Below are 24,260 nucleotides of genomic sequence, written 5' to 3'. Positions count from 1 at the left end.
GAAAAAACATACTCAATGCTAGTGAATAAAACAAGCTCACTATGGTTAAAAAAAAAAAAACCAACTTCTTATTTTTAAACTAATTAAAAGATTATGATTTGGACAGAAGACTTGCTTCCTTTTATGAGAATTTTGGTTAGAAAACAGTAAAAAGGAACACTACAAACCAGCTCTCTAACAATCACAAATGAAAGCACACAAGATCAATCATTTGCAGATACAACAATTAACAGCTTGAAGGTCTAAAAACCATACTGTAGGCAGAGTGCTGAGGGTCTCCTGCAGAGAAGGTACTCAGTAGAAGCACACAGGTTTGGAGCCCAGGAAAACCAATGTTTCTGTACTCTAGATGGGACGAGAAGAGTCGGGCTAAGTAAAGATAGCATTAAGCAATCTGGATAAGGCAGGCAGCGCTGGGCCAGCAGGAACACGCGTGGAGAAGATCCAATGGTAATCACTCTTTCAAACAATATGGGACCAAGACTCAAACTAGTCAGAATCCTTCAGGGGGCTTATGGATTTCAGAAGTTGGCAGCAAAGTTGAGAGACAAGTCATTTTAATACTATGATCTGGGTAAGTCCAGGTACTGGCAGAAATCAGGGATGTGCACCTAAAGAGGTCATGGGCACCGGAGAAGACTGTCTGGTGTCATGTAATCTTAGGGTACCTTTCCTGGAGGAAATGGGAATAATGAGAGATTGGGGACGGGGAGAAATCCAGTTACAAGGCACATAGCATTTGAGATCTGTGGAGTTTTGCCCAACTCCAGGTAAACCAGAAAATGGTACCACTTTTAAAAAGGACAAGGTAGAAAACAGGGAGGAGGTGTGGTTCTCTCTGGTTCCAGGGAGAATCGGAGCCAAACTGGAGCAGCTGGAAGGTAAACTCAACAGGAAGCCAGGAAGCTGAGGGAAGGACCGAACTCTGCAGAGGGGCTCTGCACAGGCTGAGGGAGAAAAGTCACAGAAGCATCTGGACACCGGGAGGAATTATGTCATTTTTACAGGTTTCCAGTGTTCCCAGTCTTACAGGAGGTGAAGACTTGCCAGCATTGAAGAAAGGAAGAAAGCAGAGAAGAGATTGTTTTGGGGAACATGCGCTGTCCTGATTTGAAATGTGTTTTTTTTCTGCCCCAATCGGAACAATTCCCTGGATAAAAAAACATGTCCCTTTCTGAAGTAACCAATTTGCTTGGGAATGAGGATTTTATTAGTTTACAGTAGATGTGGGACATTCTCTTTCCCTAGTAGATGCAAGAAACGCAGGTAACAAGGAAGACTGGTGAGAGCAAGTGAGACAGAAATTAACTTTTTTTTTTCCTGGAGGAATGCACATAGAAACTTAAATGGCTAAGGTCTGCCGTCTGAGCTCAGAGCTCTTAGCTTCAACGCTCCTCTTTAAAGTGTACTTTTCATGATGATGTTTTTGCAATAATGGGGATTGCTAACTCAGCTTTTCTTGCAGGTCAAGGGACATTAAGAAATAACCGAGTCATTCAGTGGAGGATGGACTCCCAAATCCTGTCATTACCTCGCAAAATTTAATTCTAACAGTATGGAGGACATCTGTGAGGAACGGACAGAATGATCTGTATCTCTTATATCATTTTAGAATAAGTATATGTCCCATCAGGGAGCTTCCAAACTGCTCACGCCATAGGTATGTAAGCTGCTCTATGTGGATCAAATCAGTATTCTACAATGCTGCCAAGAGGCAGGTCAAGATACATGGAGAGCTCTTCAGGCTTCAAGTATAGTACACTTCCCAGTGAAAACTGTTGCCCTCCATACATAGAAAGTGACACTTAGTAGAACTGAACATTTTATACCATTTTAACTGTGTTGTACATTTTCTAATAAAAGATTCGTCATCATTGAAATTCTGATAAGATTCGTGTCTACAGTTCCTTCACAGAACTACTAAAGAGAACCACCCTGTAGCTGAGCAATACCAATACAAAATAAAAGATGCCAAGGAGAGGTGCATTGTTTGGTGACATGTATTAGAGAAGGGAGAAAGGCCTGCAACATGAAGACAATCTCTGAACAGGAACTACGATTAATTGTAATAGATAAATACCACTAAAAATCACATGTATGCTTCTTCTAGAAGGCAACCACTGAGTACAGACTAAACCCCCCAAGGATTAAATTCATTCTCTAGAAAATTTGAACATATATAATCCTCCAAAAATCCCAGTAATCCTTTAAAATACTTTCACGTTTCCACTCTAAAATTTTCAAATATAACACAATGCTCCATGCACATCACATCGAAATTAACAGATTACTATAATCACAAATCTCAGCACAGTATCGACACTCTAATTTAGAATCTGCATTTTCCAATTAATGAAGCAGAAAACTAATCAAGTCACTGGGCCTTATAACCCTGCTTCAAAAATCTGTTTCATGGTCTTAATACTTTTCAATTAATATTTGCAGCAATAAAAACATTCAATAGTGTTTTTCTAATGTAGTACTTTTGAAAAGCTACATAACTCTGAATTAAGGACACCTATGAACATCAGATCAAATAAAATTGCTAAAAATAAGGACCGTTTCTTTCACGTTAGCAAAATGTGTCATTTTGCATGGGCTGGTAAAACCAATAAAACAAAACTAAGATTTTTTTTTTTTAAGCCAGGAAGTAAATACGGTGGTCAGCAACCATGTAGAGAGAAAATAGGATTACATTATTGAGTACTATATCAACTTAACTTCTCATAAAATACTCCTGGACTACTTCGTAACTTCAGAACTGAAGTAAGCTCTCCAAAGGGAGTTGTAAAACAAATTAGATACAATTACAATTCAATTCAAATAAAAATCCAAACAGTTTACTCTTAAGAGTTTTCATTTTACAGCTTTACCATTTAAATTAGAATATATTTCCTCCTAATCTATCAACTGGGTCACTTGGCATGAGCGTAGCTTTTTCTAGTATGTTTTCCATAGAGAAAAATTGATGATATGATTATATCCTGGAAAACTACAGTAACCACACCTCCCCTAACGTGAGCCGAAGAAACATCTGGTGTAAGAATTGCCTGGCTTTCCAACTGTATATATGTTGTCCTTTTACTAAGTAGTTTCCCATGGTATTGTTTGTTTTGTTTTGCTTTTAAAAAAAAGTATGCTTCTACTATCAATTTTCAAGACACAAAATCTTAAAATTCTGGTAAGCTGAACAAATCAATACCAGGTACGTAGTGAAAGGAAGAAAAAGACAGGCTACATACAAGATTCCACTCGCTTCTCCAAGGGCAACGAGATAGTTGGGCAAGCCGCCTGCTCATGGGTTATGGAGTAATTTTCACCATTGTCTTCTTTTCTTAATTCCGTGCTCCAGACAGACAGTAACATGCACAGCATGAGATGGAGCTAAAATATTTAACTTCCTGACGATTTTTATCTCGCTGGAATCCTGGCCACCTTTCCTGCTTCTCCTCTGGGTCTCGCTGGCTTCCATCCACTTTTAGGTTAACAGTTATCTTAATAAACATGTGGATTCTTAAATCTTACTCGAGCGACCAGACAAATCCTGGCACATTTCCCCCAGAAAACATAAAATCGAGTAATTTTAGGAAGAGAGAAATCATCAAGCCTAAGAGCACACTGGTTTTTATTAACCATGTCATCTGCTAGCACTTCCTGGTAAGCTGAATGCATCTTCCTCAGTTTTTCAGCAGAATTTTCCCCTTAAAAGTTAGATACTTTGCAGGGTAAAATATCAACCTCAAAGCGCCACCAAATATTCACAAACTAGTAGGCACAAATAAACGAATGTTCAGAAATGTTATAGAAAGCTATAAGACACAGAGCAAGTACCATCTTAATGAAAGGAAGAATAGCAAAAAGATGTCGAAAGACATTTCTACAAAAACATCTAAAGTGTATTTCAAGTTGCTCTGCTTCTAAATGTCCTATCCTGGCCTGCTGTTTCTCACCCAGTTTGAGGTTATTGTTTATACAACATGGAAGATTCAGTTTCACAACTCCATTTTCATGCTAACAATAAGGTATTGATTTAATTCTTAAAACATTCCTAAGAGTATTTCAACCAGGCTTTATATAAATACACTATAGAGAGTAACCTCTTTGTCATTAAGAGAAAGACTTGGCTGCTCTGCTTTCTTTTCATACCAAACTGAAGCTAGGGTGAGCACTTCATTATGCGCCTACAGACCTTAGGTCTACCAAGGAATGTTCCCCATACCCTTTAAAATACTCCAAAAATGCTCTGCTGACATGTACTTATATGATGTGTGTTGACAAGGAAAAGTGCATTACTGAAAATATCTTCAAACTGGTATTCTAGAAATTATATTTACAAACAAAATCACATAAGAAAATTATTTAAAGTTGATACAAGTGGGAAGAAAAATGGAGTGCTCTTGCATTCAATTGTGTACAGGCTTGGAATAATTTTCACACCATATCTATGAATATTCCATACTGATAGACATCAGTCAGTGAATCAAAAAGGGATATGTGTGCTTTTTTGTTTGTTTGTTTTTTTAAGAAGAACCAATTAACTGCTAGAAGCTTCCTTCACTCAATGCGAGTCTCTAATTCCTACAGAGTGTACTGTGAGTCATGTATAAGTTTAAATAATGTTTTCTTTGGGGCTGAAGACATGGCCCAGTGTTAAGAACATGTACTTCCAGAGGATGCAAATTCAGTTTCTAGGGAATCATATTCATGTACCCTTCCCCCCATAATTGAAAATGACGAAATGACAAAAATACATCTTTCAAAAACGTCTGTCTTAGTTACCTAGTATCTAAGAAAAAGTTTCTTTAAACACCCAAAGAAAACCCTGCCAGCTACTACATGTAGCGTCATTCTAACATATCACACATACGTTTTCTACATAGATAATTATATTTATAGGAACACTTAGTTTCCGTACTGCCTGCAAAAATGACAATGTACTTGAGAGAAAAGCACCTCACAATGGAAACAAACACAGCACTGGTCCACCATTCCTTTCTATCCCTTCTGCAGATAGGAAGTCTGACGGTGTGGTGAGCCTGCAGACCAGGATGCTAAGACCAGATCCAGGAGGCATCATGTCTGCAGCGCAGGAGAACTGAATGGTGATGACCTGAAAGGCTGTTTTTCTTTCTTCTTTGGGAGAGGAGTGTGGTGGGGCTGTTTCAAGACTGGGTTTCCCTGTGTAGCCCTGGCTGTCCTAGAACTAGCTCTGTAGACCAGGCTGGCCTCGAACTCAGAGATCTGCCTGCCTCTGCCTACTAAGTGCTGGGATTAAAGGCGTGCATCACCATGGCCAGGTAGCTATTTTTCTTTAATTACCATCACATACATTTTCCAGAATCTATAACGTGAAAGGATGGTGAGTCTCAAAGACAAGCGAATGCAACCTCGGGCAGCTCTGTGGGCTGAGGAATAAATCGCGGTGTTTCACTGTTTTTGTCTTTCCTTTTTAAAATCAAATGAAACGTATCTATGCATGGGCCTTCTTCCATTTAATACTGTGAAATCAGAATAAATCATCCACACTAATCCTATGCACTTAGAATACATTGATGGAAAGCCAGACCTAAAAACCATGGGTCTTAACCATGGGTCTTCGCTAAGTGTGCGGGAGACTTGGAGCGAAATCTCACTGAACTCTTTGTTTCTTCGCTGCTCTTTTCAGACTGAAGGGTAACATCATTCCTCATAATCGCTTTCATCCCAAACCACTCAAGGCATTGCAGGTTTCTGAAGGAGGGGGAAAAATACCCTGCAAAGTTCAGGTGCAAAGGAATTCAACGCGTGGTTCAAGTCCCCTGTTCCTAAGTTATAAGCGATTTACGTCTTATTATCTTAGTGCCAGAAATCAGACGCTGGGCTCGGAGTGACACCATATACCCAGAACAGCCTTACACTTCCATATGAGAGAAACAAAATAAGTGCAATTTGGTAAGGAGAGCGAACGGTCGCCATATGGAAACATATTTGGTGGCCTGGAACTTGCAAGAAAAGACATTAGGTTTTCAGCAGCAGCAGCAGCAGCAGCAGCAGCAGCAGCAAGTATTTTAGAGGGACAAGAACATGGTACTTGAGGCCGAGTGGTGTCCATCAAATCCACAGCATAGCCCTCTGAAAGCTAGTGCAGAAGGAACCAAGTCAGAGGTTCAGTTAAAATGTTAAGTTAACCAGACCTTCACCTCTTCAAAAGAAATGAGAAAATAGCTAAGGATGTCTTCCAATTAAGAAAGAAATTGTTTTTCAAGCAAGCTTAGGTATATAAATATGCTTTTCTTCCATTGGACTCATAACGGGCTTCCCACTTCCCATGAGAATGATGGGTTTGCGGCGAAAATACCACGTCTAGCACACAGTTATAGTCTTCCTACAATTCACAGCGACGGCAATAGTCAACACTCAGACCCAGCGGGCAGACTTAGAGCCCTTGGGAGACATGCATACCTCTTGTACTGAGCGAGCTGCTGGCTTGTCTTGATGATTGGCCAATATCAAAAAGGGTAAAGTGCATAACTGTGGGTGCTGGAGAGCGGAGTGCAGTTCGTTTCTAGCAGTTTCTAAATCATCCTCCGAGGAGGCGCTGTCTAATACGAATATTACCCCTTGGGATCCTTGGTAGTAACGGCTCCAGTATTTCCGGATATTATCAGCTCCTGTCAAAATGAAATACATTTCTCTTTTAAAATGAGTACTCGTCAACTTAAAAAATGCGCCAGCAACAATTCCTACTGGAAGCTAAAGTATCCTTTCTAAAACCGAGTGCTGAAGTCTGTGGTACAGAGTAGACTAGGAATGTAAAACATAGAGACCGCGTAGGTAAGGGGAAGGCGTTACAGCCCACAGGAGGCAGCCGGGAAGCAGAGTGCAGATGCTTATGTTGATCTTCACACTTTATATCAAAATAGAGGGACAGTGACCATGGAAACACTTTTTTTAATTAAAGATAAAAGAATGTTTTAGACTCATTATCACTCCCACTAACTGAGTGACATCCCAACTCAGAGAACAATGTGATGTAGACATTCACCATGGCATCTTGTTGCACTACTGCTGTAAGCTTGGTGGCAACTTTTAATAGACGAAGGCTAGGCTTGAAATATTCTCCAAGTGTTCATATGATGGAAACTTAGTCTTTTAATTTTACGTTGGTGGTGTTTGGAACTGGGACCTATGGAGGTAGCCAGGGTTAGAGATAAGAGGGTAAGGGCCCCATGATGGGGTGTGGCTTTGTGAATGGAAGAGCAGACAACCACACTTTCCTGCTCAGTGTCTCTGAACACCGATGCCAGCGGCCACATTAAGTCACTGTGTCACCCTCACCGGACGCAGAGCTTCAACCTGGGACATCCCTGCCTTCAGACTTGCAGTAAATGTCTTTTCATTAGAAACTGGCCAGTCTGTACTTTGTTGTAGCAACAGACACTGGACTAAGATGCAGAGCTGAGCGGCCTTGTTTAACTCCATGTAGAGAGTTATTAGCATAATAACTTTTTATGACTAAACCCTGAAATTTGTGAAGCACTAAAATCTTGGCCTTTCATGTATCTGTATAAATCCACTTGGGTTCACTACTCATGAGGCAAAAAATAAAATAAAATAAAATAAAATAAAATAAAATAAAATAAAATAAAATAAAATAAAGACAATGAGTACACTCATGGTATTGGTGAGACAGGGTACTTAGGAGAAAAATCAAGAAGCACAGTCTTAGGGCTCTTGGTATTTCTGACTGAATTGGTTTATTAACTGAATTCTGAATTGAATTTGCCCAGAAAGGGTGTGTGTGTGTGTGTGTGTGTGTGTGTGTGTGTGTGTGTGTGTGTGTGTGTGTCTGTGCTGAACAAAAGGGATGTAGTCAGTTATATAACAAGAATTAGATAAGTAATTTACTAATCTGCACCACATGATCCAATCCCAATCAGTTAATAAACTCTGTTTTTCAGTCACATATTGAACACCTGACTCCTTTGTGTGACATACTGTGTTAAATGTAAGGGATCCAGACAGAGCAATTTGGGACTAGAGTTAGGGTATGCAGGCTTGCAAAGATCATTCATGTCTATTTCTTCCCAACTCCATTTTCAGTGATGTCACATTAGCAGCTCAATATGAGCCACAGCGGGAATATTCTGCTGGTAGAACTGAATCGGGCCTGTTCTCCCTGGCAAGCCAACACATCATTGGATAAAACTGGTCAGTTCCTGTTCTCAGTGAGAAATAGGAAATCTAGAGGTTCTGATACCAGCTTATTAAAGTACCACCACTCAAATGATCCCTTAGAGCAAGACAAATAAATTAAAAATCAATATGTGTGACAAGGCAGCTAACATTTACCAAGTACCTACTATACCCCTGGTAACATGCTGAGGGTTAAGAATAGATCATACAATTCTCCCAGTAACTAAGGGCTGGAAGTTTAACTGACTTAGGCTCTGAAACTAATTTTCAGATCCTAAACTGTAAGATAACTCACCATTACAGTATACTGAGGAGCCTAGACACATAAAAGCATAGGGAGTTTGAAAAATGGTCCTCAGGAGGGACATGAACAGTGTTGATACACATTAGGAAGGATGGGACCAAGGAAACAAATAAGAAATTAAGAGCAAAGAAATTTCAACGCTGGATGATTTGACACGTGAAATTCATTGCCTAAGCAATGGGGAACCAATAGAACAAGAAAGCTACTGATGAGCCACACCTAAGGTGATGTTCCCTAGGAGCACAACCAGCAATGGCCCTGCTTGCACGCATGGTTATAGAAAGAATGGTGTGAAGAGAAGTCAGGAGTGAAAGCGGTAAACTAGACAGGGGTAGAATCATGCTAAAGGACTGGTGTCAGAGATCTCGCCCCAGCTTGATCCTCCAAGGAGCTCTTAGAGTCTGGATCGAATCATGCAAGATGTCCAGTCCAGAGGCCAGGATCTCTCTGTATAGTGACTGGCAGTGAGCCACCCCTTAGGAACTTGGAGGGAGCTGGGACCAGATCTCATAATTTCCCACCATATCTGGCTGGGGCAGTTACTGTCAGCCAAGAGTGGGCCTCTGGAGGAGGGTACAGGTGTGAGTCATTAGCAGCCAATAGCACAGCAGCTGGGAGACGGATGCATTGGCCCAGTAAAGGAGATCTGTGTATGATACTGACAGCATCTGTTACAAGCTAAATCCAGACACTATCCATATGCTAGAAACCCATCCATAAGTCTGCGGGACAGAAGTGACAGCCGACTCATCCAGTGATGACTATTTAAAAATAACAAAGGACCGTGTGTATATGTACCAAAATTTACTACAAATTTTACTAACATTAAAAATGTGAGATACACAATTTTCATGTAACAATGCAGGTGTTTGTTCCTCTGCTAATTCCACGATGCCAAAGAGAACGTCCAGAATGCTTGCATATTGATTTTGGAACCATCGATAACCAGTGTATGCAACTAGCCAATGACTAGTTCTTCCATGCTCGGCAATGGCCTAAGTCTCTTATGGGGACTAATTCACTCAAAGACAACCTGGTGATGTGAGAAATAATTTCTTAGATTAAAGATTTACTTGTTATTACTTTATGCATGAGTGTTTTCTCTGTGCATCGTGTGTGTAAAATGCCAGCAGAGGCTAGAAGAGGGCATCAGATTTCCTGGAATTGAGCTGAGAAGGTTTTCAGGTACCAAGTGGGTGCTGGGAACAGAACCTGGATTCTCTGCAAGAGCAACACAGTCTTCCTGACCTCTAACCTTCTCTATAGCTCCAAAGATAGATACTACTATCATTTTCAATGTATTAATAAAAAAAAAAAAAAAACACGCACACACACACAAGACTATCCATTCAAAACTCACTTAAGTCTAAATGTGATTGAGACAAAGTGATCACTGACTGGTAGTGATGAGCTAGATAAAAAAACTAATTTGCCACGTAAGTCACTGTGGCAGGGAGGGGCTGGAACAAACGGTACCTAACACACGCCTGCACACTCATATGCATGCATGCACACATGCATATACACCCCAGTGGCACTACTTCTAAACTGACTACTTCCAACTGACCCAACCAATCCTTTTAAAGTATCTAGTATATACACGACAATGGAAAAGAGTATAAAGAGATATATTTAGAAAACTATTGTTCATCTCAATACAAAATACAAAATCCTATAAAAGCAACATCAAGTATAAGGCGTATAAACCGATCAGAAGGAGCTGGCTGGTGATGCCCACTTTAATCCCAGCACTCCAGACTGAGGCACATGGACCTCAAGGAGTTCAAGGCCATTCTGGTCAAAAAAGAAGGTTTCGGGACAACTAAGGTCGTTATAGAAAGAATTCTTGTCTTGGAAAACAAAGAAGAAGCAAAGAAAAACCCTTATGAGAAGGAGCAAATACACCCACACATTGCATGATACCCAGGGCACCAATTATAAAGAAGAAAACACTGGACACATATTTAAGAAACTCAGGGGACACAATGGACATCCAACTCTTTCAAAGAGAAACTATATTTTTATTTTCCATATTTAGAAATACGCAAGGCTTCAAAATAGTGAGACTAAATGACAAGACCTTAATCAATAGTACTGATGAATGAGGGAAAAACAATTAAAAGCCAAAAAAAAAATATATTGTACTTTTTCAAGTGTTCTTTGTTGATAGAAGATGTAAATAGTTTATTGTTAAAAGTAAAAAGACTTTTACTCTCGTACAACAAAATCTCTATGAAACCTTTGGTATACCTGAGTTTCTTCACAAACACCTAGTTAAGAATCCTAAACTGCCAATGGTTATCAAAAAGCCAATAGCTTTTGGTAGCAGCAGCCTAGCCCAGAGTAGGGCCAAGGAAACCAGTACAGAGAAAACTGGTGGCAAGGTAGATGACAGCAGTGAAACAGATTAAAATGAAAAACGGTTGTATCATCGACCACACTACCAGATGCTTTGAGGATGGATATGTATTGGGAAGGCCATGGACTCCTGTCTGATGGTTACTTTCCATGCAGGAAGGACATGCATCTCACATAACCTGAAGCTACCTTGACTCCACAGCCTAAAAACTGCATGCTCTAAAGCCCTTAAATTACAATTATTACACAAAATGGCTAGGTACCAAACTCAAATGTGGTGCATACTGTTTACACTTAGACCTAAAGCCAAGAGGAAGTGGTAACAGTAGAACCTTTGTGAGGAAGGCTGTTGCTAACTGCCCTGACCACTGAAGGCCTGATGCTGACTTATTAGAAGCTGTAAGAACAGACTGGGGAGAAGCACAGAGAGCAAAGCACTTTACAGTGCCAAGAAGGAAGACAGATTCCCAGAACCCATGAAAAGCCAAACATGATCCTATGGAGAGACAGGAGGTAGAGACAGGAGGACCCACAGAAGATCCCAGGCCAAGTAGTGTGGCATAGGCATCGGTTAATAAGAGATGCTGTTCCACACATGATGGACGCGGGCATTGACATCTGAGATTGTCCTCTGGCCTCCACTACAGCTATCTGTACCCACAGAACACAGTCACATACATACATCACTGTCTTATGGCTTCTACTGTGATCGAACCCCATGGTCTGAGCAACTTGGAGGGGAGTTTATTTCAGCTTACAGTTCCATACCACAGTCCTTCACTGAGAGACGTCATGCAGGAAGTGGGTAGGAACCTAGAGGCAGGAACGGATGTCAAGGAAACTGGTTTACTTATAATGGCTTGCTAGGGTAGCTTTCTTAGAGCATTCAGGGCCACCTACCCTAGGGTGACACTGTTTACAGTTAATTGGACCCTCTCATCTCAATAGATTGAAAAAAACTATCAACACCTCAGTCTGGGGTCAGGAGGGGGTCTCTTCTAAAAGTGACTCAAGCATGTGTGTAGTTGACTTAAATTAGCTAACAGAAACACACACACATACAAACACACACACACATACACACACACACAGAGAGAGAGAGAGAGAGAGAGAGAGAGAGAGAGAGAGAGAGAAAGAAAGAGACAGAAAGAAAAAGAGAAAGGTATAGACAGACAAGAGGGAGGGGTGCAGTATTAAGATTTTTTTTTTTAAGTTGTAAGGAACCCAGAGGAATCTAAAAGGTCATTCTAATAGCTACCAAGGAAACCACATTCGAGAAACCTTAACAAGAACAGAGGAAAATAAGAGATGAAACATGCTCTCATGGTCAAAATTGTATCTGTGATATACATTGACTCTTAATGTTTTCCAATTAGTCATCGATTAGATCATTAGGTCATGGGGACACAGCAGTCTATTAGACAAAAACAAACACAAACAAAGAAACAAAAAAGCCACGCACACTGACAGAAGACCCAGGACCCAGTCTAACATGAGAGATTTAAAGAAAAGAAAGCTCCCAAGTATTTGCCCTGCCTCTGTACAGCACGAAGTTTGCATTCTGTATGACTGACCAGAATGTAACAGAGCCCTGGAGCTTCTAAGAAGAGTATTCTTATCAATAAAAAGAGAAATGCCATTTCTTTTGGTGATATAGTGAGGGTTTGAGCTTTATTAGCTTCCTAAAAGCCTTAAAGGAGATGGGGGTCCATACTGGGGCATCCAAACAGGATCCATGGCCACGCTACTAAGAAACAGAATCAGATCAGCCATCTATTTCCTAAGGACTCTAGATTGGGTGTGCAAAGGAAAGGGCAGTGTTAGAAGACTGCTCTATCATGTGCAAGCAAAGAGATGTTAAGTGCCCTTGGATTAAGTTAAAGGGTATACATTCCCTAAGCGTTGCTTTCTGAATGATGGGTGCAGTGTACGTGTAGAAGAATATTCAGGGGTGGATAACCGCAAAGCTGTTCCTCTGCAAAGCTAATCTGTAGATCAGCCCTATCCCACTGACATTTCTGAGCCTGAGTCAGTAGAGTCATCCTCTAAAGTCCTTTCCTCTATGGGAGATGCGAGCCACTAGCAGGAAGCAGCTGCTGAAGTAGCAACTGAGATGTTGGTGGATGGAAAATGGGATGATTTAAAGTTAAAATGGCGCATGCAGCTAGGGACTACTGTACTGGCAATGTCACTGAAGATCTTGCCCATCCTTATGACTGACAGGAGGAGTGGCTGGAACAACAGGAGCACAGGCACAGGCGTGGAAATCCACTTACAACTCCGAGTGGGGATGAGAAGGGCCTCACTGCTACAGCACCCCTTACCAAAAATGGCTCCCATGAGGCCGTGGTGGAGGATGGGTGGGGCTGTGCTCTTCACCTGGGACAGCAGTCAGGATAGGGAATCTGATTATCTCCTTTTTTCCATCCTCTTACCAAAGGCCTGATAAATTTAAAAAGAGTAAGAATATCTTCCTCTCAAAATGCCAAAGTGGTGACTGGAGCTAACCCACTAACAAGCCTGTGCTGAGGAACCTAAGCTGCAAATGGGATTCCCATCTTAATGAAAGCCTCAGAGCACAAGAGCTTAAGAAGCAATGTTTTCAAAGGTAAAGCACCCAGAGCAGGGGAAAAAAATGTTCAAAGATCAAGAGAAGGGTGGGCAGAGAGTGGTTTCAAACGTGTACCACTTTCTCATCTCTCAAACTTGAGTCTTATGTTTTGGGGGAGAGGGGTTACTGGATACTGATCCTAGAGCCTCACGCATGACAGGTACGCAATCTATCCTCTCAGCCATTTCCAGACCTTAAGGTTTTGCCACAAAATTTTTCTAAGCTACCCAGAGTGGTCTTGAACGAGACTAGCCTTGAAATTGTTAGCCTCCTGCCTCAGCTTCCTATACAGCTAGTATCATAAGCCTGTGTCGACAGACCCAGCATAACTTCTGTTCTTTTTTGACTAGTAACTTCTCTTGATTCTTTAAGATCCTATTTAATCTGCTTTCTTAAGATGAAATATAAGAATTCAGCAAAGATTAAGATATACACACCTATATCCAAACTTTTATAGAGACTTCCTACCTACATATATATTGAAGTAAATGAAGATCTAAGTGGTAAGAAAATATAAATATGCTAATACTTACAGTTAAGTACTCTGAACAAAAAAAATCCTAAGAAAAGGGGTAAAAAGGAAACCACATAACTGCAGATGATGAAAGAGCTACAGGAAAAACGACCTGACAAGTTTATTCTGAGAAAAGCAAACATTTGGTATTGAAGGACAAATCTCCCCTTACCACCCTGACTGTCAAGCTGAAAAGGTCAGTCCCACAAACACAGCAAGAGTTCACCAAACAGCCACAGAAGACCAACAGGTGATTGCTGTGGGTTTTCATCCTCTTTAGCACACACTGAGCCTCCCTTTGTCCTTTCTGCCTTCACTGTCCTCACTGAATGGATGTGGTAACTGGGCCAGAACAAGAATTCTGCTCCAAGTTCAGTTGTGCTGGCTAGTTTTATGTCAACTTGGCATAAGCTATTGTTATCTGAGAGGAGAAAACTTCAAAAGAGAAAATGAGTCTATAAGATCAGGCTCTAGGCAAGCCTGGAGAGCATTTTCTTAGTGACTAGTGGAGGATGGCCCAGCCCCTTGTGGATGGTTCCATCTCTAAGTTGCTGGTCCTAGCTTCTACAAGAAAGAAGGCTGAGCAAGTCACAGAGGAGCAAGTCAACAAGCAGCATCCCTCCATAGCCTCTGCATCAGCTTATGCCTTAAGGATACTGCCTTGTTTGAGTTCCTGTCCTGACTTCCTTTGATGATGACTGGGATGTACAGTGTAAGCCAATTAAATCCTTCCTTTTGAAAGTTGCTTTGATCGTGGTGTTTCATCTCAGCAATAGTAACCCTACCAAGGACAAACAGATAACAGATTTATCATCAAGGTTTTTCTGACTGTAGAGATGTTATTTTTCCCATTGATACATGGAGACTGTCTCCCAGGGACGTAGAGTAGTTCCAGGGCTGTTGGAATGAGTTAATGGGCAATGTGAATGAGTGAGCATGCATGTTTAAGAAATGATCCCAAGAACAGAGAATCAGCACTAGGTGAATGGCATCCTCAAACAACCTAAGCTGGAAGAAACAGGGAAGGGCATGGAGGAGCTGAATCACAGTGGCAATGGGCTTGTTACATGAAATCAAAGCTCACAAGCTAACAACACATATACAGAGAGAACATAGGTGGCTCTGTTGGACAGGCAGAGTGACAATAAGTGAAGAACTGTGTATCCCTCATGAGCATGATGTGGGATGGTCCTGTCTGGGTTAAAGGCTCCTGTCTCCTGTCTCGTGCCTGTGAGTAATTCTTTCAGACAGTTCCACCTACCCAAACCTGAGCTTCCACCATGCTCTGCCTGCCAAACATCTCATAACCCCAAGCCTTGAACATTCAACAAACCTTACCAGGCCCTAAACAGACAGCTAACTACATGGCCTGAGAAAGATGAATTATTGCATATACCCAAACTTTGCAGTGTATAATTTATAACTTACTATATATATATATATATATGTATATATATATCCATATATCCATCAGGAGAAAATGCTATGTGGGAACAGTTAACCAAACCAAGCCAAAGGCTAGAAGAACTCAAAGGAACCATGAAGACAAACAGCTTCTGCTTTCTTTCTTGGGTTCTTCAGCACAAAAATGTCCGAGGAATAATAAATACAGGAGACACTAGAGCCAGGGTGAGGTAAGTGTATCAGGGCATGATATAACCCAGAGGGAAGGCCATCAGCCAGGAAGCACTGAGGAGACCTCAGAGCCAGCACAGAGCAGGCACAGAGGTGAAGGAGACAGGTCTTACCTACCCACCAGCCTGCTGGCTGAACGCCACTGAGGAGGGCAGATGTTCCCTTCCCAGTACTATCAGGCTGCCCGAGGGACCTTGGCAGCGACAGGGCCAGTAGTAAGAGAAAAAACCCAGGTAGAGAATCTAAGGTGCTGGCAGTTTGATAAGTGGGGTTATGGGCAGACACCCAACAGGGCCTCCTTCAGACATGCAAAGAACAGTACAGGTATCAGTTCAGGCCAGCTGACCAACTGCTGGCTCAGTAGCAGACAAGACCAAAAATATAAAAGGGCGTGGAAGTGCAAACTCAGTTTTCCTAGCATGCCATCCTCAGGACAAATGATGGCTAACATGGGTGTTAACAGCAGCTCTCAACCTCTAGCCTTTGAGTGTGTTTCAGGAGGCCCAGCAGCTGAGGCTATGCTACAGCTGGACCAGGGGCAGCAGGCTATTCGCAGAGTTGACATTTCCGTGCTCTCTGCGGACCTGATGCACATGGCTGGCTGGTTACATGAGCGTAGGTTGGGGTGGCTGACCTGCAAGCATACATCCCCATGGCCCATACACTTTCAGACAGTCATTTTAATTACAAGAATATCTGAACCAGGAAATAAAAATGATCAGTCCTGTTAAATTAACCCAAAGGCATCTTTTTATTTAAACATTCCACATGACTTAAACGGTAGCATGCAGGAAGAATTCTTGTGATGTACTGACCCAGACAACTGTTTCAAGATGACTTGTTAGAGTTTTAAGTTAAGCCACCTGCTTTCTTCCTTTCCCCCTGTGCCTGGAATTTTAACGGAATCAGACTATGATTTATGCTATTTTGTGGAAAACAAGGAACAGTATTCATTGTTAAGAATAAAGTTTATTTTCAAGCAAAAGCGAGAGCTTTGGAACAGTTGGACCTGCTACTATACACTCAATAGCTTCTCACTGAGGAAGATGGATGGTAAGATTAACAGATACATATTTATAATGCAATGGGTCAATATTTGGAAAGGCCAAAGATTCATCAAAAATGAATCTAGATCTTCAAAATGGTTGGTACATGAGGATCAAAAGCCTTGCATAGATTGAAAAAAATAAACAAAAGCAAGCCCTGATACAAGACAGTCAGGGCAGATGTGAAGGAACTCACGTTTGCTGATTTGAATCCGTACTGCAACCGGCATTCAGACCACTTGATGGATTTCAGTGGCATGCCAGAGAAAGCAACCAACAGTTATCCAAAAAGGCTATTAAAAGATGCCTCCGTTCTGCAAGTGCACATCTATGTGAGTCTGGATTTCTCTCCACATGCTCCAATCCAAACTATATATAGCCATAGATTAATGACTGAAGCAGGGACGAGAACCAAGCCTCTTTTTCTATGACTCAAAGGGGTAAGCCACCATTTGTTCTTAAATGTTAATTTTCATTGAAATGCTCTTTATACTAATATACAGTGAGTTTATAATTATTGCTCTTAATGGATTTTAAGAGTATGTCTCCATTTTATCAGATTTAACTTGTAACAGGGTAAATACCAATACACAGAGGCCATATAAAAAGGGAGGCATTTGCAGGGCTTACTTAGTTTTAAAAGCATGAAGGTGCCTGAGATCCCAAACAGGCTTTACAACTATATACACTCAATGTCTTAGGCCTTTAGGGTTTTACTTGAAAAGGAATGCAAATCTTACTCTGCATTATCTCTATCTTCTTCTGTCTCTTGTTTAAAGACAGGATGGTGAGAATGGTAATGAAATCTCAAACCTCTGAGAACACAGATGATCACACTAGTCTTCATGATCTTCATATGTTCAAATTAGAATCTAACAGTTTAAGGTCTAGAGAGAGATTTCTGCAACGTGTATAGCCAAGGAGCTAAAACGTAAACTAGCATAGCAGTTGAAGCTTCCAAGGGAGGTGGTCCTTAGCCTGTGTCATATAAACAGAGATGCAGACAACACTAATAAAGGACACACCAGGCCCCCTTTCCTCACCGCATCCATTCTTTAGATGCGTGCTCTGGTGTCTGCGTTCTTTACAAGATTAGAGCATCACACTCAGTGTCCAGTTCTCACTTGAGCACTCCCGCAGCCGGCTTCTGCTATCCCCCCCCCCAGCTCCTCACTGCACTCTTCATCCTCCTCCCCTTCCATCTCCATCACTGGAGCATTTTGAACCTAACACCAGCCACTACACACTTCTCCAGAAACTTAGCTGTAATTACATCAGCACACAAAGACATTAAATACCTGGACCGCAAGGTTTCCAGGGTATCCCAGTGCATGTCTGCATTGTGCTGATGTAACCCACAGATAGAACCGAGTTCCTTTGCCCCTGGACTTGGTTCAGGTTCCTCACCTCCCTGCTTTTGGGTGTGTTATCTCCTCCATCTGGACTTCTGATTCGGTCGGCTCTGCTCTGAACCCTGACACATAAAGCACTACGTGTCCTTCAGAGGCTAGATTGAATGGTACCCATTGTGCCATGTGTTGCTTGATCTTCTAGCAGGTAATAATTGCTTCAAAGCCTTTTATTCTTGGTTCCCTGTAACACTTCCCTCCCTGTAATTAAATGTATACACCATGTTCTAAGTCCACTGATAGCCACTGGGAAGTTTGAGGTGTTTATGTGTCTGGCCAGCTCCATATTGGAACATATGAAACACAAAGGCTTACACATAATTAGAAGATAATAAACTTTTATAAAATATTTACATTTCTCAAATGGCAGCGTGCACAACGGGCCCTACCCCCAGCCCTTCCATGTTATAGAAATAGTTCGTTGTCTGGTTGAAAGTGGTGTTTGTTAGTATAACTACTTGACTTACATTTTTATGTTTCCGGCACATGCCAGTCCAGCAAGGACTGTCACCCTTCCACTGTTGCTATCAAAAACATTCCCTCACACAGATGTACAATGACGGTTCACTCCGCTAAGATCTGAGCACCTGCAGCCACAGTGCAGCACGTCCTGAGCAATTCACAAATTAGTGCTGCCCTGTGCCTTGGGTGTCTTCTGATGTGGTTCTTATACCCCGATACTTAAGCAGCAGCCCAGGGAGACTGCGGAAAGAGAAGGCTCGGGGCTGGGTCTGCAACAGGTGGCCTTGGCCCTCCTGCAAAACCAAGTGACCAACTCCCTTGAACACCCAATAAGTACCAAAGCAAACACAACTGGTATTTTAAGTATTTATTAGCAGCTAATTTTGAAGCCACCAGGAAGTTACAAAAAGCAAAGCACTTCTGTGGTGTTAAAAAAAAAAAAAAATCTGTTGGCCAGATTAGAAAAACTAGTATGTGAATAATTCTGCTCAAAATTACCACTGATCACCACAACCCAAGCAACCAGAAGATCCAAACCAGGAAGTCCCTGGGTGAAGGGTATGTCACATATTTGCTGAAAATCAGTTCTTTCACTTTGTGCAAATGCCACTGCTGTGTCATGGCTTGTGATTTCTCCTCCAACACTATTTCTTTTTCAGTGACATACCTTAATTTACTTATCTTAGGAGAAAACTAGTAAGAGGTATACATGGTTACACATTTAAGGTACATTCATGGAACTTAGAAAACATTTAAAACCAGCAGCGTCTCATCAGTAGAAGAGAGAAAAAATAAAAACAATCTGATTGTAAACCTTGATGCTCAAAAAGAACATATTAATTTTGTCTCACACGAATTGCAATTTCTTTCTGAGTTCAACCTGACCTCAAATGTCGTTACCATCTGACCTACTGATACTAAAACCAAACCAAACCAAACCAAAGTCTTAAGGATGCCGTATGCCCGAGTCTGCCCACGTTTTCTCTTTTCACCACCCTTATGGAAATAATACTACAACTCTTAAAGGCGAAGTTCAGCTTTCCTACCAGGTCAGAAGTGCAGCCGGGGTCATGTTTAGGCATAAACACTATAGAGTGAACGTCAAAGGAAGCATCTAGATAGATGTCAGGGAAGTTACAGGTCACATTAATCTTTAATGTAATGGTGTACATACATTATGTTACACTGCGATCTGAAGTATCTAATTTAACAAACTGTTCATTCATAATGAACAAACACTACAGATTACGTAAATACAGACAGCTCTCAGTTTACTGATCAATTTTGTTTCAAAGCTTTCCAAAGTTTCTAATATTTTTTCCAGAATTCAATAAGCCATTTTTTTCTATGAAATAATAAACGTATGTACTGGGCCCGTGATGCAGCCCTGTATAGCAGGTTAGTCCTCACAGATAGAAAGAAGGCCAAGAGACAAACGGTGCCATAGCTTCTCAATTCTTAACACCTGGGTTCAGAGCCAAGCTCTGCCACAAGGAATCAAAAGGACCTTAATGCATTTACTTATCCAAGGCTCAGTTCCCCTCCCAAGAGTAAAAATAAGAATAGAGAACTTGATCTCACAGGACTAGATAAATCAAAAAAAATTTTATTGATAGTATTTAGAATATGTTGTGTTCACAAGCATTAACTGTTGTTTTATTTTTAAGTTATTATGTGCTCACTATTTAAGCCTATGACTTCCCAAACTCCCGAGCTACCTTGAGTTCTAAGACATACAAATAAAAGTTTAGAAAGCACTGAGAATTGTGATCAATGGGGGTCAGGTCCTCTCAATTCCCAAGGGAGCTGAAAGCAAGCCAAGCTTTGATTTGGGATGAAACCTTCCTCTTCTTTCTCCCACAGTCTGCATCTCCCTTAATCCCCAGTCACATTTACTCTCCAGTATTTTCCCCTCCCTCTTCCTTGTCCAGATTTTGTTCCTCCATTAAAAACAATGTCCCTATGTAGGGAGTCGTATTGGATTTGGAGACAAAGGGCCACACCCTAAGATGGTGCTGGCTTCTGCCCTCTCTAACTAGTAAACACCTCAAGAGCGCATGCACCTGTATCACGCCACATTACTGACCAATTATAATGATACACCTCAGGTGATGGACACCTCAGGGAGGGTAAAAGGAGAGAGCCTCCCGGGCACGGGGCTCCCCCTCCACAAAAGCATCAAGGAAGGAATCCTGAATAAACCGCTGAGAGAAGAATCTGGCCGTGTTGCGTCTTTTCCTTGCGGGACGAGGTTGGGCATGACATCACTCTTTACATGGAAATGTTCAGTACTGTAATAGAGCTAGCCTGAGCTAGATGTTCAACCAACCAAAACAAAAACACAGAAAGACGTATAATTAATCAAAGTAGTATTCATGTGACACTGTGACCTTCGAGGCCGACACACCATGCATGTTACTCTTTCTCTCTTGTAGGATGTCCCCAGAGAGCCAGAGCTCTGTACCATCTGTTCAGCAGCTCACACGAAGCTCTCCTTTTAATAAAAATGGCTGGATTGTGAATAGCAGACAAGCAAGAACAATGCTAGGCATGGCATGGTCTCATTTTCTCAGGCAGCCTTGCAACAACCCACCTCCTCATGACTTTCAAGCATAATTGTCTTCCCCAGGCACCTGTCTCTTGTCAACTTTGGTGGACACCCAACAGACTCCTTGTTTGTTGAGGTCAAATCTGCACCACTAGGTGCCTTGCTGGGGATGGTACAGAGCAGACAGTATTAGTTGACTATATTAATAAATGGATATTATGCTGGTTTATTCTCCATGGACTTGATTATAAACAGTCCCTTGCTTTTGTATATCCTAACATAACTCTTGTCTGTTTTCTCTCTTCCTGCTGCATTTATGTGAATTCTGCTTCTTTCCAGAGCAAAAAAAGCTTTCCCTTTCTGCAGAGAAATTACCACCATGAATGGCCATAGTGACAGAATCCCCCCAGACAGCTCAAGACAAGTGCTCCCTAGAACTGAAGCCAGATGCATGAAACATTAAACTCATATCTAGAAGTGATCACACTTCCTCTTTTACACAATTGCGATACATTAAAAGAAGACTAGCCACAAAAGTACACGAATCACACAAGAGATTTTGTCACACTGGATCCTATTATTAAGTCAGTAATTGCCGACTTTTGTCTTTGATGTTGTGGGATATGTGCTATTATCTCAAAAGTAGGACCCTCAGAATGAAATTCATTTTAATTAGCTCAAATGTAAGTGTGTCTGTGACACTGAGCACTTGAAAACAGAGGATAATACAAACAGAGTGTCACAGCTTAAAACGATTAGGAATCAGAGAACTAGCAAAGAGAAGACAAATGAGTTTGAAACAGCCTGAGGTCAAGACCTCACTTCCAAATACAGTTTCCCATGAAGAACAGCACTCAGAAGAAGAGAGAGAGAGAGAGGCAGTGTTATTCAAATGATGCTAAGCCTACTGTCTATGTTGTATTTATATTGGGCCAGTTAAACAATACAATTGCCTGCAAAAGAAGAAGACAGCATGTGGATTTCCACAATGATGAATTATCTTAAAGTTGTAATATTAGGCTGAGACCTCTTTTCATAGCTGACTAATAGGGAGACCCCCTTTCTACTCTTATTCTAGATGAGTGAAACAATGGTAAAGAGGGATGAAAATGCATTTTGATCTGCTTGATACAGGTTCTATTAATTTTAAAATATTTTGCTTTCAATACTAAGCATGGACTTACTATTACTTCGAGTGTTTCCCATCCAACAGCAGATGCTTAGTATTGAAAGCAATTTTCTGCACATATGATTTAGGATTAATTCTGGGTATGTTGGGCAGCTATGCCCACAAGCAAACCATCATTCATTCATTCATTCATTCATTCATTCATTCATTCAAGCAAACCTTCATTCATGTGTGCTCAAACAAGATGATATGACCTATGTCTACTACACCAACTACCAGATGTTTATTGAGCAGCTTCTATATATCACACAAAATACTGGGAGTCACAAATCTGGTGGCCAAATAATTATACCTGGTCCCTGCCTGATCTATTAGCTCACAAGTTAGCAGGTCACCAACTTTGTAAGATCTGAATGCCTCTATCTAGTTCATTTTGTGATACTTCAAGAGTAACATCACCCTGTCCCTTAAAAGCACAACGATTTTTCTGCCTTTTCTACCTTTCAAAATATTACTCACATGGGGAAGTCACACTTCTGTGAGCCTTCAAAGGAAATATCATTGCCATCATCACTGCCCTAAAAACAGGCAAACAAAACAAATCCTATTCTTATAACTCAAATCTAAACAGCTACAGATACATCAACCATCCAGAATACCCAGAACACAACTGTACACTAGAAGCTGTGGGACGGCAAACAGAAATGTCCTCACACTAACATCCTGAAGCTCACTTGCCTAACACGCTGAAAGGTCCCTGGGGCACACACAGAAATTTTGCCTAGAAAAAAAAAATGTGACCACACTTAATTTCTTGGCTCTCTACACAGAGCATATTAGAAGTAGTAAATCATCAGTGGGAGACGGGGGGAAGGACGAATCCACTGGAGAGAGGGACAAAATAGAGGGTTATGACAGAGACAGGAATCTAGAGAAGAAGAAACTAAAAAGGTGAGAAAGGAGAGCAGAGCAGCTCAGACTTAACACAGCGCCGGGGAACCATCTTCCTTCCCAACAGAACCATGCTCCTGATGCTGCTCAAAACAAAATGATGGGTTACATTCCTGAGGCCCATTCTTGTTACACAGAAGTGAACAGGAAGACACCATCATGTGTGAAAGTGTGATGAAAATTGCCACCTAGACCTGACACTCCTCAATCCCGCCCATCTGAACTTGCGATGCCTTCTCTGAACTATTCTGAAGTTATCTATGGATGTTAATTTCTTTCTTTTTTTTTTTTTTTTTTTTGCATATACCATATAAGATCCTTTAAAAAACATAACTAAATTATCATCATTACATCTAGAGAAAATTAAGATCAAATTGTTAACTTTTTAACCTATTCCTACTATTAAAATCTCTAAAGATATTATGCCGGAGGGTTTTTGTTTGTTTGTTTGCAATTAACTTAACTAGTTAAATGCCAGGAAACACGGGGAGGTGGGAGGCACCTGCCTTGCTAACCTAACTGGTCGAGATGGAGCAGCATTAAATTATGGTGCTTTGGTACTTACACTAGGTTCTTTAATCAAGGGAAATGCTTTTTTGGAAAATCGCTCATTAAGATAATTTTGTTTAGTCTACAACAGCTCCTTCAGATGTAAAGTGTAATAACTTGATTACTATTTGAGTAAGATCCCATCCCCGACAGAAGGATCTGGAATGATGAATAGGCTTACAGAGAATAACATGTCAAAATCCAGGGTTCTAACACAAAATTACAATTGTTTATCATAAAATCGAAATCAAGTGTGGTGGCTCAGACCTGGGATATCTAAAAATCTGTCTTTGGTGATTGGGCAAGGAAGTAAGAACCTGAGGTGCAGGCAGACTTACATCTCTGCTTAAACCCAACCCTGTGGCTTTGAAGGCAGGATTAATATATGAGATATAAACTGGGAGAACAAACATATATGGTACCTTTAAACGGGAGTCCATATGTGCATGTGAATAGAACTAAGAAGTTTTCTGGGCAAAGTACCTCACAACAGCTTTCAGTAGGAATCTAAGAGAAACACTGATAAAACAGAACACTCATGTGCTTCCAAACTCAGATGTGCCCTGGTT

The 24,260-nt window shown here is 41.1% G+C and overlaps 1 protein-coding gene across 1 annotated transcript in view; it reads right to left on the bottom strand.

Moving 5' to 3' along the window:
- Positions 1-24,260, bottom strand: part of ARL15 (ARF like GTPase 15) — a 353,902-nt gene that overhangs the window by 177,035 nt on the left and 152,607 nt on the right. Inside the window, exon 4 of the mRNA XM_080933659.1 lies at positions 6,442-6,650. Coding sequence (XP_080789785.1) covers positions 6,442-6,650 — 209 coding nt within the window. The remainder of the gene's footprint in view (positions 1-6,441; positions 6,651-24,260) is intronic.

This window comes from Micromys minutus (genome assembly GCF_963924665.1).
Source record: "Micromys minutus genome assembly, chromosome: 20".
NCBI classification, from domain to species: Eukaryota; Metazoa; Chordata; class Mammalia; order Rodentia; family Muridae; genus Micromys; species Micromys minutus.
This window is presented reverse-complemented; position numbering and strand designations above follow the sequence as displayed.